The sequence below is a fragment of the Indicator indicator genome, chromosome 23 (genome assembly GCF_027791375.1).
Source record: "Indicator indicator isolate 239-I01 chromosome 23, UM_Iind_1.1, whole genome shotgun sequence".
NCBI classification, from domain to species: domain Eukaryota; kingdom Metazoa; phylum Chordata; class Aves; order Piciformes; family Indicatoridae; genus Indicator; species Indicator indicator.
Window position 1 is genome coordinate 9,681,993 of NC_072032.1, and position 12,442 is coordinate 9,694,434.

Sequence of the window (12,442 nt, forward strand, 5' to 3'; positions counted from 1 at the left end):
GTTGGAACAAGCTCCAGCAAACCCCTTTTTCTTCTAAATTTGCTCATTTGTTGGAATGGAAATGTGTGTCAGAGGTGTTTCCACATCTATCAGGTCTTGATGAAAGTTGGGCAAGGCTCCACAGCACCCTCCCCAGTAGCTTGGCAGACTACCTGGAGAGCATCAAGATTGATGATTTTTTGGCAGCCTCATCTCCCATGGCTTTCTATTCCTGGATGGGGACAAGCTTAGCCACAGGCCAGCTCAGGGGCAGGAGCTGCTACCTTTTGTAGCAGTTTTGAACCATTTGTGTTTCCTTCTGAATGGGAAGGTGTCAAGAATTAAAACATTGAAAGTCTCCTTAAAGTGCAGTTTTCTTTCTTCACCAGAATTTCTTAGACCCTCTGAAGTTCTGAAAAAGACAAGACTTTGTAGCTAAATATTCAGTAATCCTTTATAAACTGTAAGTGATGCTCAATTTAATGGATGACTCACATAATTGAGTGCTTTCTTGAAACTGTATTTGTATCCTTTTTAGTTTCAGATTAATACCTAGATTTGCCACTTATGTTTATGTATAAAAACATGTCAAAACCTTATGTCTACAATTTTTTTTTCTGGGGTTATATTTCTGCTTTATTTTAGGCTGTCTTACTTTCCTGGCCTGTTAAATTTGGGTTTTATTTATTATGCATCTTAGCCTGTTTAAAAAAGATAAATTGCAGAACATCTTGATGAGTATACAGATTTTTGACTCCTTAGAAGTGACAGATGCAGTGCTCTGGTAAGATTCCTTGCCCATAGCAATAAGCTCTTGCCTCTTGTAATTGGGCAGTGTTAATGTTTAGGAAAGTAATTGAATGAGCTTAAAAAGAGCTCACAAGATGGTGGTCTCTGCAGGTCACCAGGCAGTGTAGTAAATCATCATGGTGAGGAGATGCAACTGCCAGCACATGGCAATATGACTTATTACCATTCCAGCTGCTGGCTCACAAGTCCTGCAATTACAAGTGACAGTAGAATGGCTGGGGAGAAAACAGGGAGCTTGCTCTGGCAGATTCCAAGCTGAGGATTTGGAATCATCTGCATACTTTAATGAGAGGGTACCAATATCTGAGACATATTGCATTGTACTTCTGTGCCTTGGTCCCCCCTCCCCAGGGTCATCTCTCTGTTGCAGCACATGGAGAAAAGTCTCAAACTTTGTGTCAGACTGTATTTAAAATGTCATTTCCCCTCTTCTTTCTCCCCTTAAAATTCCTGTTTCTCCCTTTTTTTGCTTCTCTAAAATGATGGGGGGGTGGGGGAGGGGTGGCTGTAGAGGCCTTGTTCAAATACTAGCTGAGAAGGAAATCTGCTGCATATAACTGAGAAGTTACACTGAAGAAAGGTGGTTGTAACATCCCTAGCTCTGACTTAGCACTTTCTAGTCAATACATTTTAGGAGTTCTGTATTATTGTCCTGGTTTTTATAGATGAGGAAACATATCAACTTGTTTCATTCTGTTCTAAACTGGGAACTTGGGACATGCAGGGTTTATATATTAACCCAAGAACAGAGTCTGGAATGAGGAGTATAAAACACAGACAGAATGGAGATTCTGAGTTATTGTTTAGTGAGCCAAGGAAATAATTTTCAATAAATGGCTCTTTTATATGTGAATGGGAAAAGAAAGTTTGGACTACTTTAGATGTTTTCAGCATTCACAGTCACTTGGCAAAAGCTCAGCAGCCTCTCCTGACCTCTTCTCATTTCAAGCTCTGTTGCTCTTCCAGGGGTGCCAAGAGTCCCAGGTGAGCTCAGCTTGGCCATTCTCATGTCAGAGAGTTTATTTTGGTGGTTTCTCTTCCCTTTTTGGCCTTTGTACAGTAAAGTGGTGGTAAAAAGGGGTTGTAGCAGGATTCCAGGTGTTTCTGTGTGCAATGAATTCTGCTTTGAGGAAGAAAGACCATGACAACCATGAGGGCTTGTGGCCAAAATTTCAGAAACAGGCACTCGGTGAAACTATAATTTTCTTCTCCACTGTCTATATACTCACCTGAACCTATAGTATAGACCTTAATATAGTGTAAGTGCTTTTGTATTGATGGCATCCTATAGAATATAAGCCTGTTTGGTATCATCAATATATTATCTTCATTTATTTCAACCAACCCACATTTTTTCCTCTTTTTTTTCTTTTCCCTCAGAGTGATCGACTACTCATTAAAGGTGGAAGAATTATCAATGATGACCACTCCTTCTATGCAGACCTGTACCTTGAAGATGGACTTATAAAGTTGGTGGTTGTTTTGTTTTGTTTTTTTAAATATTGAACTTTTGTTTTGCATGCCTGTTAGTATAGACTGCTGTGATTTCTTGATGGTGCTGACTCAAAATCTTGCAGCCAGCATCTCACTTTCCTCTAGATGTGAGGCCACAGTAGGGGAGTGTTTAATTATGAAATTCCATTTTATGTTTGCTAAGATTAGATAACTTGAAATTTTCTTTACTGTGAGTCAAAGGTATTTGGTTTTCTAACAGTTCAATCCTAGTTTCTGCCAACATAGTCAAGGCAAATAAGCTCTCTCAACATGAGAAGCAGTGATAAGGGCAATGAATATTTTTTTGGGTCCATGTATGACAGAAGGCTGATTATCAGTTTTTTTTCCCAACACCTGATCTGAGTGAATGCAGCCATGCTTTAAAGGATTGTAGGACACAGACGTGTGCCCTGTGTTACACAGTACTAATGGGGACCTTCTTCTCAGTTGTCCTGTTGGTTGTTGCTGAAGCAATAGCATGTTGTGCTGTCCAGCATTGTTAAGCATTGTTGTATCTCCCTGTTCTTGCTTAGAAAAAAGTATATGGTCTTAAATCTTCACACCATCAGAAAGAAAAATCCTACTGATTTATCAGGGTATAAAATAGGGCAACTGTGAAAATATTCCTTAGGTGAAAAACACGAACTACATGTTACTTACAGCTTGAGAAACAGTAACAGAGATGTCTGTTCATGGAGCTCCTGCCTTGACTTAGTGGAGATGGGCATCTCTAGTTTTGCAGTTACGTGCAAAGTGTGTGCAAGCACCCGGATGTACACAAGGATCAAAGCTTTTCTTGACTGCTGCACGTTTTCACTAGTGACCTATCAAGTTTGGTCTCTAGGGGCTACAATTTAATACACAGATATATAATTATGGTTATAATTCATAATTAATTCATTACCTATTTGTTTTCAGAGCTTTTTTTTAATGAGAGGCTCTCATCACCTTAAAAGTCCAATTCTTTCTATGTCTGTGGCTACTTAGATTATTCATTATTCAGAGTGTTGTAACAGAAAACAATCTGCACACTTTTATCCATGGACTGTGGTTTTCATTTTTAGTACTTCACTCTGCCTTTCCAGTTGCAGTATTACTTGCGTTGCAGAAGTGACAAAAGGAGCATACTGTTTTAAGTGGAGAAGGCACAAAATTTGGAACATGTGTCTTTCTTATTAATAGGAACAATCTACCAAGCTGTGCTTTCTGATAGGTACTTCAGTTGAGTTTTTCACTGCTTTTGTTTATTCACATGCAAATTTCCTAGCAACACTTGAAAGTGTCAGAACTGATTTAACAGCTAAGGGCATGAGATACTGAGAGTCTGAAACTACTCTGAATTTTTGGCCTTGGTTCCAGAAATGCAATGGTGCTTGGTAGACAGATTAGCAATGCCAGCCTGTCAGCTGCCCTTGTGAAGTGCATAGACTCCCTCTAAAATACATGTGTGGATCCATACCTCCAGGAATTATTCTTAGCTGCCCAGCATAGTCAGGATTAATGATGAATAGACAGGCAAGATCTTAATTTTAAAAATGCCTTTATCTTTTCCCAAGGCAGCAAGTTTACTATTCAACACCCCAAGTTGTGCCTGGTTTCCTGGATTGAGATGACTCAAGACTTTTATTTGTCATCTGGCCTCTGCACGAGCAGCTAATTTGTGAGGGCAGCTTGGTGTGAGAGGAACTTGGGACCTAACAGTGTTCAGATGATAAATTCTGCAGTCTAGGAAGGTGCTATATTTTCAGGGATTTGTCTCTTCTAGTTTATCCAGCTGGAGCTGCACATTGTGTCTGAATATTTAACATTGTTGTTAAATGTTCCTCAAGATCCTTTGGAGCAGGACCTTGAACCTCAGGCATCTATGTTTCAACTGATGCTCTAACTCTCCAGCTGCTGATCCTGCTAATACAGCATTACTTCCACAGAATGGAGCAAATACCAAACCACTTAGCCCAGAATAGGCAGTAGTGTCCTAGTTTTGCTGGGATATAAAGGATCTGGGTTAATTTTCTTATTTTGCAATGGAGACTGATTGGAAAATGGAGGGTTGGGTTTCTCTTGCAGGCTAATGAAATGAATAGGGTCTTTTAACACTTATGTCCCTGTAGATTGTCCTGCAGAGAGGAATGTAGATACTACCTTGAATGTGTTTGAAGATTAGCTATAGTTTGGAGGGTGGTAAATGTTTTTTCATACCTATCAATACTCAAACTGACTCCATAGGTGCAAGGCAGCAGTGGTGCATGTGGGTTTTTCATGGCTGAAACTTAAGCCCTTCACACTCAGATGGCAGCTGAGAGGCAGTTCTCTGGTATCTAAAGAGTAACTTAGATATTTAGTAATTTAAATTGCCACTGGCATGTAAATAATGTTTTGCCTACTTCTGTGCTGCCTCTGTTATTGATATGAGGAAATGAGCCCCAGTCTCTCTGCTCACTGACAGGTCATGCAGTCTGGTGCCTGCTGTCCTCTGCTCTTCCTGCTAATGTGAAGGGTTAGGTTCCTGTGGGCTGGAGGGGGCTAATAAGTGTGCAGAATGGGTGACTGGGAACAGGCTCTGCGTTGCAAGGCAGGTGATGAGCCAAATGCCAAAAGGAGATCCGGACTTGATAACAAGAGAAATAACTCTGGAGTCCTGGGGGAGGTTTTCAGCTTTCTCAGGTTAAGCTTATGGAGATCTGCAGTCTGATGTTTCCATTGTGCTTTAATCAGCTCATGTACATCAGAATTTATCAGCTTGTTCAACTGAAGACTGCACACAGCATCAGCTTTCCCTGAGTGTGAGTTTTCTAGTTGCAGGTGCATTAGAAAACCAGCTCAATCATTTATACAGTGTCTACAACAAAGTTATCTGTGCTATTGTATTTTTTCACCCACAAGCCTCATTCTTAACATACACTTAGCAATTCAGTGAGCAATTCAGGAATCCTGTCACATTTTCTCCTGCTACGTGTTTTAGTCAGTCAGAATAAAAAGGACCTTGAATGCCAGTGAAGATCAGTCTTCCAGCCTCAGTCTTTATGTCAGGACAAGAGAAGAGACAGGCTCCTGACAGGTAATAATGCAGCATCATCCGCAAAGGGTATTTGGTCCTGTGCCACTTTAGCATGGATGACTTCAGCCATTGCCTGATTGCTTTACATTTTTCTGTAGATTTTCTTTAACACTATTTTCAGAAGGTGAAGTGAAATTTCACTTCAGACATATGTAAAGGAGATTGGTCACAGTAATTTTTTCTTTTTTCCCAGTTCATTTTTTTTAGCCACATGAACACTGGACAAAGGTTGAGGATTGTTCTGATTAAACACAAGGGAAGGATTCAGCTAAAGAAAATGAGTGCAACACCACTTTTATACATGGTGCTACCTAACTTCATCCAAGTGCATTATGGTATGCCTTTGCAAGTCAAATTTTAACAGCAGAGGAGCTTCTTACAACTTCCTCCCCCCCAACTGTGTGTGCTGGGCTGCTAGAGGCTTTTTCATATCAATTCCCTGTTTGTGGTGACATCATTAGTGCTCTTCACAGCTGTAAACATGGCATGACATGCTCCCAGTGCTATAGTGTTGATGGAGATGAGTCACCAGACATGGAGCTGCGCAGCTTCAAGCAGTGGTATTGTCAGCTCTTATGAGTAAGCCCTTTTGGATTTGTTCAGCACTGAGTGACTGAGACCCCAGCCTGGGATGCTGAGGAGAGTTTGCTGATCCAGTGGCTGTGCTTCCCTCCAGCCAAAACCTGGAGCAGGGGGGAAGCCAGCCTGCTGGAGGTGACATTTTTGCATAGCATATGAAACAAATTCCTGACCTCTTGGGGCTATTTATTAACTCTGGTGGTTTGGCCAGATTCCAATGTGAATAATTATCCCTGCATTTTGCTGGTTTTAATTAACAGTGGTATTCATTTTCTGTTCTAGCTTGTTGTGATTGGCTGTTAATCAGTCGCTGTGGCCTGCTCTGTAGGTGGGAGTTGCATTTTAATATGGGAGAAATGGATTCAGCAGCTCAGATGTCTGGGGTATTTGTTTAGCTGTGGATAAATGTTATTTTATCCCAGACAAAAGGAAATTAAGACAAGGACTGTGTGTCTGTAATACAAGATAAAGTAAGTGAACTTAAACTACCTCATAGTTGTCTCCAAGCCCAAATACATTACAGTGTAACAACACAGAGGCATGGCTTCCACACAGACCATGCCTTTTCCTGTTTGCCACCATAGGCAATAAAAATTTAGTGTGGCTTTAGAAGTTAAAGGTTAATTTACTCATAGTTGTGTTCATGAGCAGCAAAAGTATTTTGATTGTAGGTATCTGCAGTTTGCTTGATATCATCATGGGGGACAGATTAGTGGTTTTAATAGTGGAAAAAAAAAATCTATTTGGAAGAACCAAAGGGGAATAGATGACAACAGTTATTTAACATTTTAAATACACAGTTATGCACAATGTTTCACTGAGATTTAACCATAAGAGGAGGATGAAGAATATGTGACAGAGGTGTTTGGGTCTCTTAAATATGCATTTCTGTACCTTAGCATATTTAGATCTCTTTCAAGGATAAATTTGTGTTGTTTGATTACAAAGTAATTATAACTCCTGCCTGATGTGCTTTGTGCTTCTGCAGTTTATTTACAATTCCAGCTTGCTGTTGTATGTGATCTGAGTTTTTCTGCTTTCATTTAAGAACTTACTATACAGAACTGGAGCTCCCAAAGGAGTATTAACTCTAGACGTTTGGAATGGTTTAACGATAGGACACTTAAGTCTCACCCTGAATCATACAAAAAATAATCAGTTTTTAATGCTTGAGTGTTACAGCTTCGTTATTTGCCTCTAGAGCAATGCAAAGCAGCCCAAGCACTGGGCTGAGCTGGGCAGGCTCATGGATGCTTTGTTCTGTCAGTGCTGTGCAGAGCAGCCAGAGCAGGTGCTTAAGATTTACCTTCCCTTTGGAATCCCAATTCTTTCTGTATGGCCTCTAGGTTCCTCTTGCCTCTGTGCCTCAAATAGCTTCTATCCCCTCTGCTTCTTTGTTTAAATAAAATTAACACTGGCTTTCTTTGCTGCCTAGGCAAATAGGAGAGAATCTGATTGTTCCAGGAGGAGTCAAGACCATAGAGGCTAACGGGCGCATGGTTATTCCTGGGGGAATAGATGTCAACACTTACCTACAAAAGCCCTACCAAGGAATGACTGCTGTTGATGACTTCTATCAAGGCACAAAAGCAGCCTTAGCAGGGGGCACCACCATGATCAGTGAGTACTAGCAGTACTAACTCTTCCCACTCCAAGCTGAAGCTCATGTACCATAGATGGGGACAGCTGCAGAAGGTTCCATATCTGAGGTCTTCTGCGGTGAATTTTCAAATTTCAGGGCACGATGTTGGAGATCCATTCATTGTGATGCTGAGACATGGGTTAGCACCAGACTTGGTAGTTAGATGATGATTGGACTCAATGATCTTAGAGGTCTTTTCTAACCAAAACCACTCTGTGACTCTATCGTTGTCACCCAGGGCTAGCCTGAAAACGAACCTATCCAGAAAGAAACAGGCAGTGGCATGGGGAATTGTCTCTTGGATTTCCTTCTGAAATACAGAAGGAGCACTGAGGGATATTGTATCTACTCCTGGGATTTTTGGGGAAAAAAAAAAAAAAAAAGCTCAAAAAACCCAACATGTAGTTATTGCAGTAAATATATGACACAGAAAATCTGACAAACACCTGCTGTTCCCACCCAGTGAGATTTCTTTGGAAATAATTTTATTCAATGAATGTTCTTCAGTTGAGGCTTCCTTTGCACCATTAGGTTTGCAAATGTCACTGTAAGCCCCTCTTGCTTTGTTTCCATGCTTATCTTTGAGGTAGCTCTGCAAAGTTAAGTGTATGTGCATAAGTAGTCATGTCTCTCTTTTATGCTAGTAAACACTGTGTCATCATCAGATGCAGAAAGGCTTGAAATAGGGAAGATGTGTAGTTGCAGCACACTTGGTCTATAGTGTGGCTGAGTGTTAGTGCTCTACATCATCTCTGTTCAGACCTTTGGCTGTATTCCTGGTTCTGGCTGCTGAGAAAGCATTTGACATCTCCACTGATATATTGGTAAATACAGGGTCAGTCCAGTGACTGTGAGACCCTGGTTAGTAATAATGTTTGCTATGAAATACATAAAAACAGAGACATCAGACAATAAATACAGATAAGTCCAGAACTTGTGGTCTCTTGCAAAACAGTTAAGGGAAAAACAAACCTTTCTTAAACTGTGCAATGTTTGAATATACGGATGCTGTGCCAAGCAGGTTGTCAGACTCAGCTTTCCTATAGACTGTCCACAAAGTCTGCTATACCTGAGACAGAGGGATCTGGCTCTAACATCCCGAAGTTAGGGTCTGCACACAGTCTGCCTCCAAGGCTTCTCTTTTGACTGAACTGCTGGAAGGCTACTGACAGGCACTGAGGAAATCTGAGCAGTGTGCAATCTGGGTAACAGATGCTGAATCTCTTTTTCAGTTGACCACGTGTTTCCAGAACCTGGATCAAGTTTACTGACCTCCTTTGAAAAGTGGCATGAGGCAGCTGACACCAAATCCTGCTGTGATTACTCTCTCCATGTGGACATCACCAGCTGGTATGATGGGATTCGAGAAGAGCTGGAAGTACTGGTGCAAGACAAAGGTTAGTGAGTGAAAATGAGTAACATTTTTTGATTTTATTGAAGTATCAGATGGAGGTAAAATGTTGAAGTATTTTAATGAATGCATCATCCAGATCAGAGATGCACAGGTACTGGTTATCCTGCCCAAGGGTTCTGCACTGCCTTACACTTTTACACACATTTGGTGTTCTGTAAAATGGACCTAGAACTGTGTATTAGTGATAGTCATCAGTAAGGATCGGGAAGAGAGAAGGTTTATCCCAATATTAGACATAGAAAATTAAGATGTGTATGTTGCCAGTTACAAAGATATCTCTTCATGGTTGCTTGTTCATGTGGAAATAGGCTCAGACATTGCACACTTGGGTTTTATTTTAAGATAGATCTCACAGATCAGCATTTAAGGTAGCCAGCCCAATCACCTTAGATCCTCTGTATCATGAATGGAGAGAATGAAACATTGAAGTGTGGCAGTTCAGCTTTTAATTAGACTGGAATGGCCCATTTAGCTGCCTCAAATTAAGCCCAAATACAAAGGGCATGTGTGTCTGAGAAATGGTCATCACAGGCTGTTGCTCATTTCTCAGCACTGACTTAGGATAACTTATTTGTGAGTCTATAGAACTTGCCTGTATGTTTAAAATAGCTTCAAGTTATTAGGAAAAAAAGATCTTAAACTTAGGTACCTAATATTGAGAAATGTCCTGATTTTTTCAAGTGCTTGGTCTCCAGCAGTGTTCCCTGAAGTTACTAGACGACACTGTTTCAAGACTTAATAAAACTAGGTCACTTCTTTAGGAATCTATTTAAGCCACTTATAGGCTTGATTCAGTTCAATTAACAGGTCTACTATCATGTGAGATGCTGTAGGTTAGCCTAGCTGGATTTCAGCTACCACTGCAGAACAGTGCAGGTAAAAACTCCTATAAATCCTTTTTCCTTATGTGCCAGCTTAGTGTGGCAGTTTCCTATATGGAGGCTATCCTGGTGGTACCAGACACCTATGTGTGGGCAGTTGAATCTAGCTTTGAGAAAACAGTTTTGATCGAGGTCCTTAAAATTCTCTCTGACAGCATGAATTCTTTTTCTTCCAGAAAGATATTTTCCACTTAATACTATCCTTGAAAATGCATGAATATTAATCAGGAAATATTTTCTGAAATGGTGTGTAATTACCATGGGTAAATCCAGATGATCCTTGTGTTGGCAAGTCTGAGTAATATGCAGCATCCTTGGGAAGGTGTAATGCTAGTGATGACTTAGATTTGAAAACTTCATACAGAAAACCAAAGCAAAACCCTATTTTTGAGTGAGCAATTGTTCACTGAGATACTGAGGAGGTGCAGTCACATAGGAGAACTTATCCTGTATTGCAGCACGTTAGCAGGACATGTGCTGTATAACCAGATTCTAGGCAACAAAACCCTTACAGCAGCAAGGCTGCACATAATTTAGAGAAACTGCAGCTGGTCTTACATAGGTCCTTACAATATAGGTGATTTTTACAAGGTGATGACATCTGTCAGCACTGGTGGTGCCAAATCCGTGCTGTTTCCCTGCTCTCAGCATTAACATGGACATGCTGCTGTGCCTGATCTGACTGTGCTCTCAGACAAGCACAGAGTGCCTTGTTTCAAAGGTTGGATACTATTTGTCAGAGCTCCTGGATCACAGATGGCTCAGCACTCCCAAATTTGCCTGAGGGCTGGCATTTAAAGCCTGGTGCAGACAGTTAGGTTAATAGTTGTCTCTGACAATCCAAATGTGAATTTCCAATATAAATCTGACCTGCATTTCAGTCTTCAGCAGTAGCAGGAATCTGTTCCCTGGTTCCTGAACCAGGATGTGTGGTGGGACACTCGGTGGCCTCCTTGGTGGCGATGGCATTAGGAGGTCACCTTTGTTCTCAGAGGTGCTGCAGTAGGTCTCAGGTAGTCAGTGTGAATTATTGTCATGTGCTAGGAGACATAAGGTCAGGGTGAGTATGAGAGCACCAGCACAATAGGGCATAGTGCAGCATGGCAAGGGCTTTCAAGTTAATGGACAATATCTGCTGATGATTGAGTTGAGCTGCCTGGTGCAAACAGACGTGATGGCAGTGGAGTGATGCTGGTTTACATCAGCTGGGACTCTGGACTGGATTCCTCCTGCTTGTCTGGTGGGTGGGTTAGCTGAGCAACAGGGCTGCGTGAGGGCTGGTACAGCCTTGGCATGAGCAACAGAGGAGGTGCTGAGGTGCCTTCTCATGAGGTGTAAGTGAATAATTAATCAGTTCTAAATCAATACAAAGCTAATTTAAGGAGACAGGCTTTGGAAGGGCCTGGAAATTTTGTAGAACCAGATGTTGATTATAAAGACTCAAGCTTGTAGTGTTTAGCTAATACAGGACTGGGTTTCTCCAGTATATACCAAGGAACAGCAGCCAGAAACATGATGACAGAGGCCTCACTTGATCCTTTACTGTACTGTTCAAAAATGCCTGTAGCACTGTCTGAAATTTGGGGAGGATCCTTTTAAGTACTGCTGGTGTGAGAGCAAGCAAGAATGTAGGATGTAACAAATACTAAGCATTAAGGTCAACAGGCCACAGGCCAGGGCTTTTTTAAAACCACATATTTCCAATGAGTAGATAGAGAGGGCAGACCAAGGCATTAGGCAAAGAGGCTATTCTTGGATGCCTGTGTATTAATTTGTGTTATTTTACCTTTGTATCTTGTAAAGGTTCAAACCATCTCTCCTGTTAGCTGCAAAGGCAGCCCATGAGATGCCCTTCCACTTTGTGAAAGGTTGCTGGGGGCATGGGTGTGCATTTGGAAGGGAGAGCTCTGCTCCTGCACCATGGGAGTTGTCTGTAAGGGAGAAGCTCAGGATCACATGGGACCAGCTGAGGATACAAAGGCAATAAAAGGAAAGGGAAGAGCACTCGTATTACTTGGGTCAGTGTATGTTTCCCAGCCACAGTACCCCAAGAAAGCTGCCATATGTCCTGTGGTTTTGTGGTTGAATGAATGACCTTTGGCTGGATCCCAGTGGATAAGCAGGAGCAATGGATAACCCAGTGCTTTGCCTACAGGAAGTGTGTAGGAGAGGATTCAGTCACATGCCATCACTGAGGCTAGTTGGCATGGCTTGGACCGGCCTCGACACGTCTCATTGCTTCATGTATGCATGGTCACTCATGCAGGAAGGTGGCTCCCCAGGTGCAGCTGACATCTGAGACACTGTATGGGTTTGTGAAAAGAAACAGAGCTTTCCTGCATGACAGGCTGGGCAGATGTGCTCAGTCAGAGGGGAGGTGGTGCTGCAGGCAGGAGGCTCTATGCACTGGCCCCAGGGAAGGTGTAGTCAGGCTGAATGAATGTTTGAAAGCAGGGACATACTAAATACATTGGAAGTGTGCAATGAGGAATAAGCTGAGGGATTGCAGCTACTAAAACCCATGTGTGTTTTCTGGGAACTTGAGGAATAGGAAGAACGGATGGGCTCTCAGGCTGACAGGGCTC

The 12,442-nt window shown here is 41.7% G+C and overlaps 1 protein-coding gene across 1 annotated transcript in view; it reads left to right on the plus strand.

Annotated features, from left to right (window-relative positions):
* Positions 1-12,442, plus strand: part of CRMP1 (collapsin response mediator protein 1) — a 47,454-nt gene that overhangs the window by 13,501 nt on the left and 21,511 nt on the right. The window contains exons 2-4 of the mRNA XM_054391696.1: positions 2,170-2,258; positions 7,356-7,540; positions 8,795-8,959. Coding sequence (XP_054247671.1) covers positions 2,170-2,258; positions 7,356-7,540; positions 8,795-8,959 — 439 coding nt within the window. The remainder of the gene's footprint in view (positions 1-2,169; positions 2,259-7,355; positions 7,541-8,794; positions 8,960-12,442) is intronic.